A 23375-nucleotide genomic window follows, 5' to 3' on the forward strand; every position below is an offset into this window, starting at 1 on the left:
GTCAAATGCCTCATCTAACCCTAACTGCTGTTTTTATATTCAAGACCAAAATCATTTTCTCCAAATGGGTCCATGTCGGCCCATCCAAGTGTCCAAAATAGCCCGTTCAACATGGGCTTATCTTCCTATTTTTTTTCTGTTGTTCAAAATATGCATAATAATTTGGATTGTCCAAGAATAAAAAGCAAGACTCCAATGCATATATCATCAAATAATTGTTTTTTCTTATTTGTTATCAAACATTGACTTTATTTTGAGGGATTATTTTTTTCTTCAATCAAAGCTTCAATTCATATATAATAAAATAAAAAAAATCTAAAGAGTAAAAGTGTTTAATAATATATTAAATAAAAAAATTACAAATTCAAAACATATTGAGAGTAATTATAATTTACAAAAAAATTTAAATCTTTAATATTTTTTAATCATAACTAGTCTAGTAATAGTCTATGCAACGCATCGACAATTTATTTTAGAATAAATATACATGATTTAGTAATTAAAAAATAATTTTTATATTTTTTCAAATAATCATATACTAGTATTTCACCTGTGTAATGCATGAGATTTTGATGAAAAAATAATAATTATTAATGAAAAAAAATTGTATCAACCAATTAAATATTACAAAAATTTATTTAAAATTTTCTTGTAAACAATATTTGTAATTGTGTTTGAAACAATATTTTTTCTATCTCATATTAGAATCTTAAGACTTTTTTTTATTTTTAACTCTAAAGATAGCCATATATAATTGTTCATGACAAAAGAATGGGCTTTGATAAATACAAAATAATATTAGACAAAGTTTAATCTAAGCTTTTATTTATGATCATTACAAAACTTACTTGCAATTAAAAACTGATTCTTACGATGCACATCATCTCTACAAACTTTCTTTTGAATCTTAATTCAATTAACTCTTCCCATGACATTTAAAGGGTATTAAAATAATTATCAATGATTCTACAGAAGTATATGAATATTAAAATTACTAATTGTTACATTATTATATAGAAAAAAAACTTTGTGTTAAGCATAATCAGAAAACACTTAATAAAAAATATGATTTAAGATTTAATTCAAATTATTTGTTATTTTTTATATAAATTATTTTATTGTATTTCTAATTCAAAGATTTTATTATTAATAGAAAGTTTTTCAAAAACAATTATAGGGTATACTATAATAATTAATAAATATTATTATTCTTATTTAAGGTATTTTATTTTATAGCAATTATATTTCTGATTATGCACTATTAAAGTAATTATAAAAAAATATTCGTGTCAAATTAGGAAGCATATTATATAAAATATAATTTAATATTTAATTTAAATTAATTTTTTATTTAAATGATTTTATTATATCTCTAATTTCAAAATTATTTTTATCATTAGAAAGTTTTCAAGAAAAAATACTAAATATTACTTTATAATTTTATTATTTTATAGCAGAATATATGAATATAATCATCAAAGGAATTTTATAATATACTATAATAATAATTTTATATTATTATTATTATTTAAAAAAATATGATTTAATATTTAGTTTAAATTATTTACTGTTATTATAAATTTTTCAAAAAAAATTATAAGATATATTATAATAATTAGTAAATATTATTATTAGTCTTGTTTAAGATATTTTATTTTGATTTTATTTTAGTTCTAATTTTATCTTCGATTATGCATTGTTAGAGCAATTAAAAGAAGAAAAAAAACTCTTGTATTACACTTGATCAAGAAGCACTTAATATAAAATATGATTTAAGATTTATTTCAAATTATTTTGTATTTTTTATTTAAATAATTTTATTGTATCTCTAATTTAAAGATTATTTTATTATTAATTTTTTTTTTAAAAAAAAGACATACTAACTATTACTCTACAATTTCGTAGGACAATTATATTTAATTTTATTGTATCTCTAATTCAAAAATTTTATTATAATTAAAAAAATTTCTAAAAAAAATTATAGGATATACTATAATAATTATGAAATATTAATATTATTGTTTAAGGTATTCTATTTTATAACATTTTTATTTTTAATTATACACTGTTATAATAATTATAGAAAAAAAAACTCTCTTCTGTCAAGCCTAATTAAAAAGTATATAATATAAAAAAAATTATGTTAGATTATTTTATTATATTTCTAATTTAAAATTCTTTTTATCATTAGAAAGTTTTCAAGAAAAAATACTAAATATTATCTTATAATTTTCTTATTTTATAGGAGAATATATGAATATAATTATAAAAGAATTATAGAGTATAATATAATAATAATAATAATTTTATATTATTATTCTTGTTTAATATAAAATATGATTTAATATTTAGTTTAAATTATTTTTTTATTTAAATTATTTTACTATGTCTCTAATTCAAAATTTTTTTTATCATTATACAGTTTTTAAAAAAATATTAAATATTACTACATAATATTTCTCTGCACAATTACTTTAAATCTTATCATATTTTTAATTTGAAGATTTTTTATTATTAGAAAGTTTTCAAAAATAATATAAGGTATAATATAATAATTAGTAAATACTATTATTAGTCTTATTTAAGGTATTATGTTTTGATTTAATTTTAGTTTTGATTTTCTCTCTGATTATGCAATTATAGAAAAAAACTATTGTGTTAAATCTTATTATGAATCTTATAATATAAAATATAATTTAATATTAAATTTAAATTATTTATTATTATAAATTTTTTTTAAAAAAATATTAATTATATTCTATAATTTCGTTAAATAATTATTTTTTATTTTATTATATCTCTAAATAAAAAAAAATATTATTAAAAAATTTCAATTAGTAATTAGAGAAATTAATGTAATTAAACCAATTTACTCATTTACTACTAATAAAATAAAAAATAAAAAATATTGTATAATTTATTATATTTGTTGTTTTAAAAAAATCTTTAAAAAAAAACTTTCTTGTACAACATGTACAGAGGTAGATTAGATTTAGTATATTATATAGATATATAGATATAGCAAAATTATTTAAAATAATCAATTTTAAAAAATATTTTAACATAATTTTATCACTATAAATAGTATACATCAAAATAATAGTAAATGTTTTATAAAATTAAATGCTTTTAAAAAATATATTTAAAATATAATAATTGATAAATATTTGTATAAATAAATTTATATGTAATATATAATTACATATTTTAAAATGAAATTGTCATTTTATTTATTAATTTATATATAATATAAAATAAATACACAATTTATTTCATCATAATATATATTATCTTATCTTATATTATTATTACAGTGTGGTTAACATATATTATATTTTTTACATTACTTAATGTTATATTAAACTTACAATTGATTTAATAAGAATTTTTTTTATCATATTAGTTCTTATTATTTTTATAAATTTAAAAAAATGATAATTTTTTATAATTAAACTTAATCAATTATCATTATCTTCTAAATAATTTTTATAAATATCACTAATTTCAAATTTAATAGCAATAATTATTTAATTTTTTTATATTTATTGGACTTTTTTTATAAATTATGATAATTTTTATGAATTAAATATCGATTAATTGTTTTTATTTTTTATAAATTTTAGTAAATGTAAATTTTTTATATATATATTAACATTTTACTTTTTAACATGGTTTTATATATGATTAAATATTTTTAATTAAATTTTTTAAAAATTTAAAAATAAATATGAATAATTAAATTATTATTTTATATAATTTTAATTAATAAAAATATTATTGAATTTTTTTCTTCTTCTTATATTTCATTTAAGAAACGAGATAATAAAAAAATAAAATAAATTAACTGACATTAATATGTGTCATCAATCATTTACAGTAAATAATTGTCGATAAGGACTTTGCTTGGAAAAGACCTGATTGGAAGACACCATATCTGCTTCGGTATTTTTTTTTTTTTTGTTTTAAAAATGAATTATTCTTTGATTATCAGTTAAAGGATGGGAAGGCAGAGTGTAATCCCCTTAATTTCTCATTTGGAATATATATAGTTAAATATTATAATTTTTAATAAAATTAATTATTTATTAGATTTTTTATTATGTACAATATCGCACAAATTAAAAATTTTATAATAATTATTCTTAATATAAAGCCATAACTTTAATTAAATACTTTTAATTAATGTGATTATCAATATATAATATTTGGGCATTAAAACAATCAAATTTACAGTTAAAAAGGGTAAATGATTAAAGACATATATTAATGTCAGTTAATTTATTTTATTTTTTTATTATCTCATTTCTTAAATAAAAAAATTCAATAATTTTTTTATTAATTAAAATTATATAAAATACAAATTTAATTATTCATATTTACTTTTAAATTTTTAACAAATTTAATTAAAAATATTTAATCATATATAAAACCATGTTAAAAAGTAAAATTTTAGTGTATATATATATATATATATAAACATTTACATTTATTAAAATTTATAAAAAATAAAGACAATTAATAGATATTTAATTCATAAAAATTATCACAATTTATAAAAAAATATAATTAATATAAAAAATTAAATAATTATTGCTATTAAATGCAATTATTGACATTTATAAAAATTATTTGGAAGATAATGATAATTGATTAAGTTTAACTATAAAAAATTATCAAAAAATTTTAAAATTTATAAAAATAATAAGAACTAATATGATAAAAAAAATATTTCTTATTAAATCAATTATAACTTTAATATAACGTTAAGTAATGTAAAAAATAAATTGTGTATTTATTTTATATTATATAAATTAATAAATAAAATAATAATTTAATTTTAAAATATGTAATTTCAAATTTGTAAAAAAATATAACAAAACTCTTATGTTTAAATAGTTAAACTATAATGAGAATTCATAAAGTCTATGTTTTGAGTTGATTCTTATGTTTTTATAGAAATTTTTAAATTATATTTTAATATCATGTTCACATTATATTTAATAAAGTTATTGAGAAGTAACAATCACGTAAGAAAATGAGTTTTTTTTATTAATACAATAATATTTTAACATTTACTGTAATTATATTTTTTTACTGTTTAAGAATTATATATAACAATAGATTGATCAATGATATATTTGTAAAATATCAAAAATTTATACTAACATAATTATTATAATATACACGTACTTATTATTTATATTCTTTTAAACTTTTAAAATGATATGAGATTTTAATCCTTCAAAAAATGATTTATAATAATATTATTTTTTTCAGCTATAAACTTTTGTTAAAATAAGAAGTGTGTTACAAAATCAAAAATACTTTTTTCTTTTTGTCAAAACTTTTCACTCATTAAAAATCATTTTAAGAAAATAAAATATTACTTAAAATGTTAAATCAAATGATATTTTGTTTTCATATCATATCTAATAGAAACACATTTTAAGAATGTAATTAGAAGTATTAAATCTGTCTCTTTCGATTTTAAATATTTGTTTTTCGTAATTTATAAAATTAAAGATAGTTTATACGGTATTAATTCTATTAGAATGTATTATATTTTTAAATAAATTAATTAATGTGCTGATAAATTAATTAAAATTAACTTAGAAATTTTCTCACTCATAGTCACTTTTAAGCGAGCTCTTAATATTCTTTTTCCTTCTTTGTATTTAGATACTTGAGGTATTTGGATCCCTAAGTCCCTCTCCTAGTTTGTGCAGTTTTTTCTGAACTTTTATCCTCTTTAATAAAAAAATAATTTATAATAATATTTTTTTACTTATAAAATTTTTAAAAAAAATAAAATTTAAAAGACTAAAAATAATTTTTTTTAGTAAAATTTTTATTTTTCTTAAAATCAAATAAGAAAGAAGACTCTTTTAGAAACTTTAAATGTTAAACTAAATGATTTTTTCTTCTTGTATAACAATAAATAAATAATAGACAATATGAAGGTATATTAAATCATTTTTCAGTTTGATTTATGATACACATATTTGTTTAATGTAAGAACTAATAATTTTATATCACAGTTTTTTAAATTTTTTTAGCTTATAAAAAAATACTGAATCATTTTTTTTATGTTTTTCTTTTACAAAAAATTTAGTACATAGTAATTCCTATTATTATTTTTGTATAAACTTTCAATTTTTGTAAATATATTTGTTTATATAGAATTTTTAATATTTTATATGATTTTTATTATATAAAATAAATTATATTTTAAAAATTATTATAATTTTATTAAATATTTATTATCACATGCAGTTGAAGAATTAAATTAAATTTTTTTAAGAAAAGTTAATGTTTGAAATAATTTTTCTATATATTAAATCTTTATTTATTTTAAAATAAAATATCTGTCTTTTGCATGAGCTATTAATTAATTAATTAAATGAAAAACAGATATAATTTTTATATTAACTAATAAATATTCTTATGTAATACATGAGTTTGCTTATATTTTTTATTATTTTTATAATAAAAATTATAATTTAAATATAAAAATTAATGAAGCTTTTTCATTCACAAGTGCAGAATTCAACTACTAGTGGTCAGGCTAAGTAGCCAATGTCTTTTTGGCTGACATTTTGGGACACTCCATTGTTGTAAGTAAAGTAAACAATCAACTTAAACAGAAAAATTATTATAAAGACTTAGTTCAAAGAGAGAGACAGAAATTAAAACAAATGTTATTATGAAAATTTGATATAATTTTATTAAGCTATATTATTTTCTATTATTGACATTTTTTAAAAATCAAACTAAATGACTAAATTATCAAATCACTTATTTTATTGTTGGACTGAAAGGTAAACAAAACACTTTTTAATAACTATGATTTATTTGTTATAAAAAATGATAGAAGCATATTATTTCAGTAACAACATATTATCTCACCTACAATAAAAAAAATGCATTACTTTCTCATTTGAACAAGTTCAGAATTGTTGGCTAATGTTCTTTTTACTCTTCAACACCATAAGTGTTGTAGCATCTCTACATCCCTTTGTACATACTATGTTAACATCTTTCATTGGCCTAAAACTCAAGCAGCTAAAGGGAAAGACTTTAGGCCTTATATATATATATATATATATATATATATATATATATTATTAGCACTAAAATATTTTTAAAAAATGAAAATTATTTTTAATTAAAATAGTCTAAGTGACTAATAACTTTTTATTGATACTACAAATAATATTTAATAAATAGTAATTTCTTCAGATAATAATAAGTAATAATTTTTAATCAATAAATAATAATTTTTTTATTTTATTTTTTAAAGAGAATTTTTAAATAGTCAAAAATTAATTTTTTTAATTTTTTATTTAGTTTTATATCTATCCTGCGAATGTGTGCATTAAGAGTATGTTGATAAATGAAAAGATCAATCTAAAACTTTTAAGTTTAATTGAAATTGTTACAGAACTTGATCCAATTATACAATAATATTTATTTTAGACATATTTAAAAGATAATTTATTAAATATTAATAAATTATATTTATTTTTAAAATTAAATATCCTAAAAAAATTATAAAATTAAAATAAGTAAACTAATCGACATTCTCAATTATATAAAAAAGTAAATTCTTTTTTAAATACATATAGCCTATAAAATAATGTTAACAATTCTGTTTCAATTAAAAAAATTAAAACAAATAAATAAAAATTTATTTAAAATTAATAATATCTCAACAAAGATTAAATATAATAATTTTATTATCTATTAAAAATAAAATATTAAATAAAATTAATTACAATAAATTGATAGATAATTTTATATTACAAAAAATTAAAAAATGAATTTTAAATAAAATTATAGTAATTTTAATAAATTATTTTATTAATAAAAAAATTTATTCTTAAATTTGTTTTAGGCTCCAAACACCTGCCCATGATCCTTCATCCTTTTGATCTAAAGATTGCAATGATTATGTTTCCTTCCAAAACTTTAGTTATTTTCCTTACAATGCATTTGCTTCATAAACTGTGATTCTCTTCCTACGATTATGCATGAATGAATAGACGATAAGGAAAGTTAGAAGTTTTATAACTCTTAACATTTGCAACCCCAACATGTTCATCACTAGCACATCATTTGTTATCATTGCCTTGCTACGTCTAATAAGTTTTGAAGCCAAAATTACACATGTCAATTCTTACATGAAATATTGCTTAATCAATGTTTAATAACTTTTTTGTAATAGCAGGGAGTCATTTTAAAAAAATTATATTTGAAGAATCAAATATAACAAAAAAAATTAATAGAGATTATTTTGTAAAAATTGTATATTTATATGAACTATTACTTATTTAAGTATTTATTTTTTCAGATAATTTTTATAATTTTTAGTATTTGCAAATTCAATGTCAATAAATTTTAAATTTTATCATATTAATTATAATAATTTTTTAATGAATTTTGATAATTTTTATAAATTAAGTCCAATCAGTTATTATTATTATTATTATTTTAATGTTATCTTTTAGAAATATCAATAGTTATGAAATAAATTTTTTAACTGTTACTATTTATTTTGCTATTTTTTATTATATATCTTAATAAGTATCACGATCATCTTATATATATATATATATATATATATATATATATATATTAAAAATTCACTTTTTAACATTTTTACACATATTTTTAAATTTTTTTTACTTAAAATTTATTAAAAATAAAAAAAATATAAATACATATAACTAAATTAAAAGTATATCTTATATAATATTTAATAAATTTTAAATAATAAAACATATATAAAATATGTTATTAAATTTTCTATTTCTCTCTTACAATGACTCTCCTGCGTTTTTTAAGGAGTGAGATGATAAGGAAAAGAAAGAAAAATGTAACTTACATCAATATCTGGCTCTTAAATGCTTTACCCTTTTCGCATTCAATTTGATTGCTTTAATGCTTTAAATATCATACACTGAGAAGCACATTTATTAAAGTTATTTAATTAATTTGTGCAAACAGTATTTAATCATAAATACATTGATTTATGATAATTTTATAATTTTTAATAAAATTTATTTTATATAAATTTTTATTATTTGTATTATACAGTTTAGAAAAATCATTACTATAAATTTTTCTATTTTTATTATTATAATTTTTGAATTACTAAATACATAAATATTAAATATTTTTATATTTTAAGACAGGAAATACATAAAATTTTTCATTTAATAATACCATGTAAATTACCAAGAGGATTATTAAGAACATACAATAAAATTCTTATATTAAAGTAAAATAGTGATTTTTTAAATATGATATTAAATTTATCTTCCATATATATATATATATATATATATATATATTAAATAATTAAACTAAAATGAGAATGCAATTATATCAAGGTTTTGTTAAACTAAACTCTTAAAGTTGAGTTTAAACATTTATAAATAAAAAAATTTTATAAAAAAAATACAGTTATTATATTAAAAGTTATAAAAATATAATAAATATTTTTTTAATAAAATTTTATTATTATTAGTTGTTTATATTCGATCTTACTCTTATATTAATAATATATGTTTTAGATTAATTATGGTAAAACTTTTTTTTATAGATTTTATTAATTTTAATTCTTAGGCTAAGTTTTAGAATACATAAATAGAAAATTTTTATAATATATATATATATATATATATATTATATTAAAGTTATAAAATTATAATAAATATTTTTCTTTTTAATAAAACTTTACCATTATTAATCATTTATTAATAGCTTTAAGAGTTGATATTAATAATATTTTTATAAATTTTATATTATAATTTACTGTCATGTTAAAATTGTATTTAATAAATTTGACCAAGTTAATAAATAAACAAAAATTATTTTTTATTAATATAATAATATTTTTACATGCACCGTATTTTTATATTTTTTCTGTATTTAAAAATTCTACGTAACAAGAGTTCGATGAATGATATATTTGTAGGTGATAAAAAAAAATACGAACATGATTTTAATAACACAGGCAATTATCATTTACGTTATTTTAATATTTTAATATTCAAAAAATAATTTATAATAATACTATTTTTCTCACTTATAAATTTTTGTTTTAAAAAAAGGTGTGTTACAAAATTAAAAATAGTTCTTTCTTTCTGATAAAACCTTTCACTCATTTTAAAAATGTTTTAAGAAAATGAAGTGTCAACTGAATACTTAAAATATTAAATAATTAAATATTTAAGATGTTAAATCAAAAGATATTTTGTTTTCATATCATATATGTATATCTGTATATGTATATAAATAATTCACAAATACACGTAAATAATAAACGAGATGAGGATAGATCCAATCCTTTTGCAGTTTGATCTCTTATATATATCTAGGTTTTTTTTATTCTTTATCCTTTCAATCACTCATGCAGTGATAGACTCCATTGTAGAGTAAACAATCATCTCAAACAGAAAATTTATTATAAAAAGACTGAGTTCAAATAGAGAGAAGGAAAGCTGACAGAGATGAAAAAAAGCATTCAAGATGACAACTCACTTATTCATAAAATCAAGGTACTAGGACTAAAGGCCAAAGCACTTCAGTTACAAAGAGAATTAAGCTAAAAGACACTAACAAACATGGGCAAAAACAAAAACAAGACTAAGAAACCCTAAATCCTAAACAGAAATGCATTTCCTCACTCACACTAGCCTAAGAAAAACGCTTAAACGCCAACTCAAGGCCGATTTAATCTTGTTAACTTGTTTGATCAATTCACTGATGTTGTAGAATTTTGCGTAGCTCGGCGACGATTGTTGCTGAGCCACACCAGAAACATTCTGCGGCTGATTCCCATCTCTAAGCAGAAACGTTGAATTTCGTCATTGTTATTCCTTTGAGGTCTCCACTCCAACCTCTCTGCAAACCTCATCATCCGGTTCCTTTGCTCCGGCGTGAACATCGTTCTCTTCTTCCTCTTTGGCTTCATCTTCTGCACTTCGGGGGTATCAACGCGACCTGCAAGTGATGGACTCGTTGCATTCACAACGTTATCCATTTGAGTTTGGGCTATGGGATTGTAAACGGTGAGTTTGCGGTGAAAGCTGCGGTGACACCCGCAAGCAGCACAAAGCATGGGATTGTTCTCATCGCACCCTTGGAGGAACTCATGGCATCCATCATAGGAAACTCGGCCCAGTGACGCTGCATGGTTGTGCTTGCACTCCTTGTACACCACGCTTTGCTCAAAAGCAAAAGCTCTTGCTGGAAGGTTGACGTTGATACCAGACATGGCTTTCTGAGATTTGAGATGTGAAAAGGACAGGATGCAGGTATTAGGTAGATGAATGTGTGTGCATTTGCATTGGGGAGAGGCCCTTAAAAAGAAGGGTAAAGAGAGATGAGGGTGGCCACTTGGAATGAGTTTTTGATGTATGCCATCACAGGTTTCCTCTGGATCCTAAAACTTGTCTTCTACGCCAAATGAAATTTTTAATGATTCTTGAAACGCTAATTCTTGCATCAAGGCAGATAATATTGGGTGTTTATGTAAGAATTAATTATGTTTCAATGAGGAGTTTAAATTAATTTTGATGTTGATAAGGAAGTGTAGAGTTTAATTTATTCACCCAAATTATATTTTATATATATATATATATATATATATATATATCATATTTTTAATTAACTTGCAAAGTTATTAAATAATATAAACGTTTAAGTTTGATTTTTTATGTTAATAAAGTCTTAATATATGTAAAGTCAAAATTAATTGATCTTATATGTCCAACTTTGACATTTACAATCCTGATAAAATTTAAGATTAATTAATTTAAAATTTATTTAAAAAATTCTTATCAAATATATGTTATAAAATTTTATAAAAAAAACAAAATAAATAAATATTTAATTATATTACTTATTTTATGAGTAATATAATTTTTAAATATAAAAATAATAAATTTTAAATAATATATAAACAAATATTTAAATTGTAAAATTTTATTATATATTATATTTTTATTTGTTTTAAAAAATACTTATATACTACACGAATGGTTAACTAACTAATTAATTAATTAATTAATTAATTAAATGCATAGTTGATATAATTTGTATATTAATTATTATATAAATTAATGATTTAATTGAATGAGATTATAAAAACATTTACATTATCAATCTTTTAAATTATTATTTATTTTAAAAGTCATAATATGTTACAAATGATATTAATTTAATATTAACACATTAATGAAAGATTTATTTTAATATTTTTTTTATTAAAGTGGCCATTAATTGATATCTAATGTAGTTTGTTTTTTTCATTCAATTATAGTATTATGTTTTCTTAGGAAGAAGTTATTATATTTAATTTTAAATCTTTACAGCACTACATAAATTGATTCATTTAATTCACAAATGGTTGATGAGATTTTTTTATATATACTAATAAGACTATTTACATTTTTTAGTAAAATTAGGTAAAACTTAAATATTTATAAGTAATTGTCAAATCAACTAAAACTTTATATTTTAAATTCATTCTTCCTGGAATTATAACTCAATTAATTAATGGGTAGTTGAAAGTCACGTTTGAATTCGAATTTATTTATTTTTGGTTGTAATTTTTTTTTATTAGTTTAGTAAAATTTGATATTTAATTAATTTTTGTTTAAATCACATTGTTTATAAGAAATGTCTTTGCTCAAATTAATAATAGTTTATTTTTATATTATAATAAGATTAACTCTCTTGATAGTCAATTTTACAGGAATCATATGACAATATAGGGCTTTGATATATAACTTGAGGATGAGAGTTGGTACCATAATTTTTAATATATTTTAAATTATTGATTATAATTTTTTGAGCAATGGAAACTTTATATGAAACTCATTAAATAAAAAATAAATATTACATAATTTTATAAATTTAAATTTTTTTAATTAATCATAAAATAATTTATTTAATTAGTTGTATTGATTAATATTTTAAGAGAACTTACTGGTATTTATTAATTAATAAATTATTTTGTTATATTTGTACTTTTGAAAGATAATTTTGGTTTTAACAATTTAAAATTTAAGATAATACTAGTTTGATTGTAATGATTCTTGCATCAATGTAGATAATATCTTGGCGGTGTAATTGCATTCCTTTTTTATATTAAGAATTAATTATGTTCCAACAGGGAGTTTTAATAAATGGTGACGTTCATAATAATGAAAGTGTAGAGTTTAATTTTAGAGTTTTATTAATTTAAGAAGAGTTCTGAATAAATAACTAATAATAGTAAAATTTTATTAAAAAATATTGATTATATTTTTATAATTTAATACAATAAATGTATTTTTTATAAAAAAAAAATTCTATTTATAGATGTTTAAATCCTGCTCTCAAAACTGAAATTAACAAAAATCTTAATTTTATTCACCAAATTATATAAATGAGTTTAAAATGCAGATTACTCAACTCATATACATAAATATGTATAAATCATATAATATTAAATTAATTTTAACTTTTCTAGATCAACACTTATTTTAAAATATGTATTCTCACCTACCAATTTTTACATAATTTTGAAAGAAAATTTATATTTATATTAATTTTAATATATAATATATTATTATAAATAATAATTATTAAAACTCACATAATTTTTATAAATTCTAAAAACTTAATTATTCATAAAATAATTAGTTTTGTCGTATTGATAAATATTTTAAGAGCACTTATTGGAATTTATTAATAAATAAATTTTGTTTTTTTATATTTATGCTTTTGAAAGAAAATTTTGTTTCTATCTAGCTATTTAAATTTAAGTTAATATTAATTTAATTGTAATGATTCTTGCATCAAGGCAGATAATATCTGGGTGGTGTAATTGCATTCCTTTTTCTCATATAAAAATTAATTATGTTTCAATATGGAATTTTAATAAATTGTGAGGTTCGTACGTAATGAAAGTGTAGAGTTCAAATTTATTCACCCAAATTATATATAATATATGACTGCAGGTTTCTCAATTAAGAAGGCAAAGTACTCAACTAATATTGGTCATATACATAAGTATGTATAAATCGTATAATATAATATCATTTTACCTTTTAAAAGATCAAGATTAACACTTAGTTCAAAATATATATTCTTAACTACCAAATTTCACACAATTTAAAATAAATTAGTGTTTCATTTTATTTTAATATATAATATATTATTAAAATAAATAAATAAATAATATTTTATAAATTATTCAGAATATTATTTTATTAAATTTAATAATATATAGCCATACATAAAAATCTACAATTCAAAACATATTAAAAGTCAAGTTTACTAAAACTAAGACTCGTTAAATGATTTTTTAAATGTTTAAGTAATAATGTTACAAAATGAAAATTAAATAAAATTTTTATTTAATGATTTTATCTTGTTAATAATTAACATAGACAGGTAATTAATACCCAAAAACAATGTCTTTGTTTTACACAGTTATATTATATATACAATTCTAAAATTAAAAAATTATTAAAAATCACATATACTTAAAAATAGGATTTTAAATATTTTTTAAATTCTATTTAATTAACAGAGTAACAAAATGAAAATTAAATAAAATTTTTATTTAATGATTTCTCTTCTTCGGAATGAATTGTCCTAGGAAGTGAAGACTTGCATTTTCTTACATGGCTCTTATCTTGTTTGTAAAAGACATAGTAATTTTTGTGCATAGTATATGCCCAAGTATTATTAAATTAGTTTTTATAAATAATTAAAATATATTTTATAATTATTTGAAATTTTATTATTTTTTTAACAAGTCAATATTATAATTATTAATAGTAAATATTTTATCATATTAAATAAATATAAAAAGAAATTTTAATTTAATATTGATTAGAATTTTCTCATTCGTTATACTAAACAATATTGTGCTTTATAAATCTGCTGTATCCATCAACCGCCAAGTTAAATTAGAGAATTTATAATTTAAATATGTTTTTTCAGTTTAATTTTATTATATTAATAGTATAATTTCATGACCCAATTAATTGATTTAATACGTTATGAATATAAGTTTTACATTAATTATTATAGAAATTAATGATATTTATTAATAATTTATAATTGAATGATATCATATTTTTTTACATTATCAGTATTATATTTTATTAATTTTAAAGTCATAATTTGTTACAAATTATATGAATTTAATATTAACACATTAATGACAAAATATTATATATATATATATATATATATATATATAAACACATTTTTTATTAAAGTGATTATTTATTGATATCCCGTATTTAATTGTGTTCTTTAAATTATATTTTTGTGAGTGTAGAGGTGGAGTTATGGGAGAGGTTTGAGATTGGAGTTGGAGGAAAGTGTGTGCAAGGGGAGGGAGAGAAGTTATGGGAAGGAGAAAGAATAGGATAGATGACTTTTTTTGTAAATATTAAAAATATATTAAAAAATTTATTTGTAAATAATAATTTTAAATAATAAAATATTATTAAAGTAAATGTCGTTATATGTCACGTGGAAGCCCAAAATAATTGAAATAAATTAAGTGGGGGAAATATATATAAGTAATTAAAGAAAAAATTAAAGTCCAAATCTTTTTTTATATTAAATCAACTTTGTGATTTTTTATTTTTTGATTGTTTTTCAATTCCAAAATTTAATTTTTCTAACCATTCCTAACTTTTGAATTTGTTTAGCTATGTTGATAAAACAAGCTCAAAGCTATTAGTCTGTAGTTTCTAGCTGTAAAGCTAACTAAAAGTTGTAAACTTATAGATAAAAGTTTATAAGAGTATAATTAGCTTATGAAATTAAATTGTTTGACGAACTAGCTATACATCTGACTAATTTATGTTAAATGACTCAAAAGGACATAAAATATTATATTTATATAATATTAAAATTAAATATAACTTATTTTAATATATTTTATTAATAAAAATGATATTATTAATTTAAATAATAACTTAAATTTACTTTTTAAAAATACTAATTTTACCATGTTATATCAACAAAGATTACATTAATCGATTCAAATAATTTATTCATCTAATTAATTTAAGAAAATAAATTAATATTAAGATTAATATATTAAATTTTAATTATGTGAATGGTAAGTTATCTTTTCAAATAGATAAAAGGTAAGAATGTAATAAAAATATTGATAATTAACATTTAAAATTTAAAAGTTTCTTTGAATAGTTTTTTCAAAGCTAGCCTTCAAAAGTTACAAACTTCTTTCATTTTATATTTATTATATAGTTTTACTAGTTTATAGACCAAGTTAATAAGCTATAAACTTGTAAATAAGTTACAAGCTATATTTACCAAACATAGCCTTAGCCTTAACGTCTGAGGAACAATAATAATAAGTGTTTGTAATATAATTTGTATGGAATGATAATAAGGTCTCAAATGCTTTCTTTTACTATAGTCGATGGGTATATTTGCCTGTTGGTTGAATACTTTTAGTTAAAATCTGCGAATACCTCTCATAGATTTTGAAATTTAAATTTTATGTATTTCAGACTCAAATATTTTTTTAAATAATTTGACTATTAAACTTGATTTTTAAGATGAGTACCAAAATTCAAGTCCTCTGTATTGACACTTAGGACACAAAATACAAATGTTCCACGATTATGTGCAGGTCAAAATATTAAAAACTTAATTATTGTAGCATAGAGCAAGCAATTATAGTTGTCTCTCAATGATCATGAAGATAATTTATCAATTTGAGTTTAGGATGGAGAAATTTAATAAAATGAATAAAACAAAATCTAAAACATGAAGAATTAATCAAAAAATTAAACATCTAATTCAAGAATAGAGAGAAAAATAACAACACTCAATTATTAAACTCAAAAGTAATAATATTTTAATTTGATGATTAAAACTTGAATTTAAATAAAACTTCAATCCAAACTAAGTAATCACACAAAAATCTTTATGCATTTGATTAATACAAAATCAATCAAAATTTAGAAACTTCTAAAATTTAATTAAAATGTATTAATTTTTTGTACTACTTAATTAATTTTAATTTCCTAAAATTAATTCACACACTTCAATGAATAATGGTGAATCAATTAATTCTCAATTATAATTATAATAAATACTTTTAGTTCATGAAATTAAATAAGTTAGAGAGAAAATGATAAAACTCGAATTGAAAACAAATGTTGAGAACTAATTTTTAAAAATGTTGTGTTTCCTTAATTCTTAAATTAGATAATAAAAATTACTCCTCCGTAGGTGGAAGCACACAAAAATTTAAAGTTGAAGAATAGGAAAGAATAATGTAAAAGAAAAAGGGAACTAAATCTATGTGTGTTTTTCCTCCTCTCTTCCTTTTTAATAGGTTCAAAATTTAAAAACAAAAAATAATCAAATCATTAAAAAATCTAATGATAAGTAATCTTAATAAAAAAAAAATTGCATTAAATTTAAAATTTGAAAGATACTATAATCAAATCAAAATTTTCATTTTTCTCCTTTCGCTTTTGATTTTAACTTAATTCTGACTCTGAACAACCTATGATTTTTTCATTAGATTTGTAGGTCCATCTCTTAACTTTCTTACAAAGAAAGAATCACATTAAAATGAGATTTAGAGTTAAAGTTATAACTCAAATTAAAATAATTGAATTAAAGTTTAACTCAATACTAAAAAAATAAAAGTGATCCAAATTAATTCAATATAAAATAAAATTTATGTACCAACATGCATCATCAAAATCTTTAAAATTATCATTTAATCCAATAAAGATATTTATTCTTCCATAACTCCATTAACAAAATTCTTGTATGAACTTAATTACATGACACAATAATGGTTAAAAGTCACTTGATTTAACGTATTATCAACTCTTGAAATAATCTCCATCTAATTTTTTTGTATACAACAATCTCAATGTCATCAATTTTGACTTTCTTTGTACTTTTCACTTTCAAGTCTTCGTCTTTCATAGAGTCACACTTTGATTCTTCCATACCATTGCACAATCTCAACTTCAATTTGTTTATACTAAGAAACTTGTTTTTCTCCTATCTATGCATACTAACACATATGAAGCAAAAACCCTTTCACGAACCCTAATTTTTTATTTGCACCAAACTAATGGATTTAAGTTCTGTCAAAATTCCTCAAGTCCAGAAATGTGTTGCCCGTTGCTCTTCTCTCAAAATTACAACAAGTTCACTCTTACAACAGATTTAGGGTCAAAATGCAAAACCCTAATAGAAGTCAATGAGAGAGAAAGTCAAGAGAAATATTAAGTAATATATGATAAATGATTTTTTGTATATTTTATTTTTGTAGTATACAACAATTTTATTTAACTTTTTTTAAATATTTAAATTATTTTTGAAAATAAAATATATCCATGCAACAAATAAGTATTATAACTAATTCTTCTATAATTTGAAAATGTTTATGAATTAAATTACAAGTTCATAATTTCTTTAATCTTGATTATTTTTTTCTATTGGTTTTTGTTAAGGCAAAAATATTTAAAGTACAAAAATTTAACATTACCTTTATTTATTTTATATAAAAATATTATTACTATTATTATTATATTTATCGTTGTCAACATTTCTGTTGTAATTATAAAAATAATTTTGTTAGTTTTAACTTTTATGATTGAATTTAAGATTCAAAACAATAATTTTTTTACCTTTATTTATTTTATATACAATTATTATTATTGTCATCGTCGTCAACATTTCTGTTGCAATTATAACAACAATTTTGTTAATTTTAAGTTTTATGATTGAATTTAAGGATTCAAAATAATAATTTTTATTTAAAAAATATATATTATATTTGAGATATAACAATATAATTTTTATAAAAAATATTTTTTTAATATATTCTCAAAGACTAGTATTTTTTTAACATTAGATACACCTCATTAAATACTTTAAATTACTATAAAAAGTACGTATTAAATATTTTTATGATTTTAATATCTATCATTTAGATAATAAATTATCATTTTTGTATATCTAAATTTATCTCTAAGGTTGAAGTTGGATTTATGATTGATCTTAAGAATATATAAATAGTAAATTTTTATTAAAAAATAATATTTATTATTATTTTTACAAATTTCAATAAAATATATTATTTTAACAAAAATTACCATGTTTTATTTTCAACTTAAAGATTGAGATTAATAATCTTTTAAAAATATGACAGGTTATTTATTTGTTAAAATATAAGTAAAAAATTTCCTTTCTATACAATTCTTCAATTAACTTTTTGAGCTTTATTTATTGAAGTGTTTATGTATATATCTTTTAAGAACGAGAAACTAGACAGGAAATTCATGGTAGGAGTATTTAAAAGTATTAAACAAAAGATACTTGATAGATAAAAAAGACCATATAAGATAATTCATGATATTTAAAATGATAGTTAATAATTAATAAACAAAACCGAAGATTAACTGAGGAGTTATATGAGAAAGTAAAAACTTTAACACTGGAAAATAATAGTTTAAAAACAAGCAATGAAGTGAGAAATGGTGAACCAAAAAGCAAAAAATTAAAATCTTGAGTTACCTAAGCATCTTATATATGCCCAGCCCATTAAATGCAGCCTTAATTCCTTTTTATTTATATTAATTAATTAATTGTTCAGGTAGAGAGAGAAAATGCACATGCAATCTCATTACTACAAATGGCGTTGAGCCTTTGGTAGTCTGTTCGCATTTCTTCTCCTTTGCTGTACATCTACAGTCCAAGACTGAAAACACTTAGCACTGAATTGAATTAAACAACTGGTTTCATTTGTTTGTGAAGAAGGATAGAATATCTCCACCTTTTTGTATGAACCCATTTTTCTCATTAATGGGTAACTTTTTGATTTTGATATTCTTCTCCGTTATCGTCTCCATGTCACGACCCTCTTGTAAGCACCTCAAAGTGATATTTTTTTTAATGAATAACAACACAACTCTTCTTCTTCATCGTCCTCTTTCTGTTTATTTATGGGTGGAATCTGACTGGGAATGCAGATGCATACGATTCGTTGGATCCTTTTGGCAACATCACCATTACATGGGATTTCTTGTCTGACAATGGGGATTCAATCGATGTAAGCATTTTTTCATTTCGATTGCTTAATTATTTTTTAATTTATTTATGTAAATTTTAATAACTTCTGTTCTGAGTTGGAATATTTGGGGGGTCACCGTCACTGTCTGGGAAAGTATGAAAGTGACGAGGGAGATAAATAATTAAAAAAATCAGAATGTCTGCTGATTTTCGGTAGTCTTAGGAAAAGAAGAAGATGGAAGGGTGCATACTTGTTGTCTTGTCTGGCTTTGTTTGTTAGGGTCATGTTCAGGTACTGCCGAGCTCAAGTTCTCAACACTGCACTCTGCACTCTTTCACAGTACTAGCCTAGATCTCGCTCAGGTTACCTCCAATTACCTCACGCCACCTCATCAAAAATAATGTTTGTGGCAGTAAGGGAGGGCATTCTAGTAATTCACTCTGTTGGTACAAGGTTCCTGTGGGTTGGTGGTCCCATTTACGGAACGTTAAACAAGCTTCACGTTTAGGCTGCAGTCATTTGATTTCTTCTCTCAGTTTTCATGCTTGTGCGTTGCGGTGCACCACTCGATGTCTATACTTTGGTGTTTTTTTGTGCGTTTTGTGCATTTTGGTTCACTCTTGGTGTTCTTTGGTGCCCAGTGAACATTGCGTTTTGGTGCAGGTCTCTTGGTGCGTTTGTTTATTCTACCTTTTTAGTTAAGATAGCCCACAATTTGATTTCCTTTTTGTTCAGAGTAGCTATTAATAGATGATGATGTATGCATTATAGAATGCCATGGCAAAAACTATGATGTATGGTTTATCCTTTACATTGTAGGTGACGGTATCAATATACAACTTCCAACTATTTCGCCATGTTGAGGAGCCTGGTTGGAAACTAGGTTGGGCTTGGAAAGGTGATGAGGTGATATGGGCAATATTGGGAGCAGAGGCTACGGAGCAAGGGAATTGCTCAAGATTCAGAGGACAACAGAAACCCCATTGTTGTGAGAAGGAGCCAGTTATTGTTGATCTTATGGCTGGAGCCCCCTACAACATGCAGTCTGCAAATTGCTGTAAAGGAGGGGTCCTTACATCCATCACACAAGATGTTACCAAACACGGTGCCACCTTCCAGATGAATTATATGAAAGCATCAGTAGGTGATACTGGTGCTTTTAGCATGCCAGAAAATTTCACTCTTGGAATTCCTGGTTATAGCTGCGGGACACCATTTCAAGTCCCACCAACCAAGTTTACCAAGGATGGACACCGATGGCAACAAGTCTTGGGTGAGTAGTGTTTTTGCTTTTATGCTGATGCTCTAATCAGAAAGTTTGACCTTTTCGGCATGTTGTGTCTATGTGAGAGCAAATATTCTTGAGAAATGCTAGTTTTACTTCATCTTTGTACTAAAGAGAAGAGAGATAGGAAGAAAAAAGAATATGTGATAGACTGATGTAATGGAGACAGATAGAAAGAAGAAATAGTGTCATAGACAGTGTTACAGAAAAATACTGTATGAATAATATAATTCAACATTGAACATTCTTTATGGAAGTGATATACAAGTAAATATCGATCTTGATTCTAACAAAACATAATCGCTACAAAATTTTCTAGTTTTTTGATGTATATATCAACTAGTTGGAGTTTCAGAGTGTGCAACATATGCATCCTATAAAGAACGTGACTTTTATGGCTAACTAACCAAGTGAGCAGAGGCTCATTCGTACCTTTGATTATGTCTCTGCCAAAATGGTTAAAATTAATACTCACCTCAGTATAAGACTAATAGACTGTTAACCCACTGACAAGTAAGTCCTTTGTGCTTACTACCCCCAAATGACTGTTTCCTTTGGAGTTGCTGTTTTGTTGAAATTATGTGCTATATGTTCTCTTTGATTTGTGCCATTTCAGATATCATTTTGCAGTGATAGGAAGGAAATAAATGCTCCATGCTGTTCATGTATATTTCAGAAGTTTTCTGTTTAATTCTCACATTTTTTGTGAATAAATTGCAGAGACATGGAATGTAACTTGTATTTTTTCCCAGTTTCTGGCATCACCTGCCCCAAAATGCTGTGTCTCCCTGTCTGCATTTTATTACAGTACAATTGTTCCTTGCCCCACCTGCAGCTGTAATTGCCAAGGGCTACCAGGAGCGAATTGTGTGAAGTAATTCTACCCACCTTGAGTTAATATTTTTGTTTTGTGCTTGGAAGCTGCTGCTCTGTTTTTATAGCTTTCTATTTGCCTAGTCCAGATTGTAATCCTTTATTCTTCAACCAATAATCCTTAAAAATGGGGTGACCAATTCCTACGAAAAGATGGGAACTTTTTAGAGGTGGGGGAAGAAAATTTTCACGTTCTATTAGGAAAACCTTTGATATTTCTCTTCTTTCTCCTTTCTCCTTTGATCAACACAAGATAGATAGAATACTGGAGTGGATACAGAATTATGCCTATAGCATTCCTTTATGGAGAGTGAAATCTCCTATTTATATGATTTCATCGTTATTATTATGGTATCCAAATTATGTTTCAGACTCTTAACTTGCTAGCTATATTGGAGGAGGGGTCTTATTCTAGTTTCCCTGTTAACGTGAAATTTTCAGTTCTGATAAGACTTCGGTGTTACAACTACCACAAACAAATGGAGCAGAACCACCACCACCAGTGATCAGGTGTTCACATCACATGTGCCCCATTCGTGTTCACTGGCATGTGAAACAAAGTTATAGAGAGTATTGGCGGGTGAAGATCACAATCACAAACCTGAACTTTGTCAAAAACTATTCCCAGTGGAATTTGGTGGTGTTACACCCTAACTTGCGAAGTGTAACACAAGTTTTCAGTTTCAACTACCAACCCCTGCCAATTATGGAAATTTCAGTAAGTCACTGCATCAATGTCATTTTTGATGTTAATTTGCTATGAATTTTACTTGAATAAATTAATGTTAAATTTCAGATGACACAGGATTGTTTTGGGGGCTAGAATACTACAATGACATGTTACATGGGGAGAATGGGAATGTGCAAACAGAGGTATTACTACACAAAGACAGAGGAGAGTTCAGCTTCAAAGAAGGATGGGCTTTTCCTAGAAAGATCTCATTCAATGGCTATGAATGTGTCATGCCATCTCCTGACGAGTACCCTCGCCTCCCAAACACAGCTCACATTGCAACAACAAACCCTCCCATACTTTTTCTCTCAATGTTACTGCTCTCAATATTCTAAGTATACATAATTTTTATGTCAATCAGTTTTATGTTTTACAATATTCATTAGTATAAT

General features: G+C 21.8%; 2 protein-coding genes across 2 annotated transcripts; one reads left to right on the forward strand and one right to left on the reverse strand.

Annotated features, from left to right (window-relative positions):
- Positions 1-10759: 10759 nt before the first annotated feature.
- LOC113852001 (zinc-finger homeodomain protein 5-like) lies at positions 10760-11281 on the reverse strand. The gene has a single exon (XM_027482262.1). It carries the CDS (start codon positions 11279-11281, stop codon positions 10760-10762), a length of 522 nt encoding a protein of 173 aa, XP_027338063.1.
- Positions 11282-19884: 8603 nt separating this feature from the next.
- Positions 19885-23318, forward strand: LOC113852003 (COBRA-like protein 6). Its single transcript, XM_027482263.1, has 6 exons — positions 19885-19945; positions 20052-20131; positions 20912-21365; positions 22098-22251; positions 22692-22972; positions 23047-23318. The coding sequence occupies exons 1-6, from the start codon at positions 19885-19887 to the stop codon at positions 23316-23318; spliced, it is 1302 nt and encodes a 433-aa protein (XP_027338064.1).
- Positions 23319-23375: the final 57 nt, after the last annotated feature.

Source organism: Abrus precatorius, unplaced genomic scaffold, assembly GCF_003935025.1.
Source record: "Abrus precatorius isolate BTA unplaced genomic scaffold, Abrus_2018 Scaffold10, whole genome shotgun sequence".
Classification (NCBI taxonomy): domain Eukaryota; kingdom Viridiplantae; phylum Streptophyta; class Magnoliopsida; order Fabales; family Fabaceae; genus Abrus; species Abrus precatorius.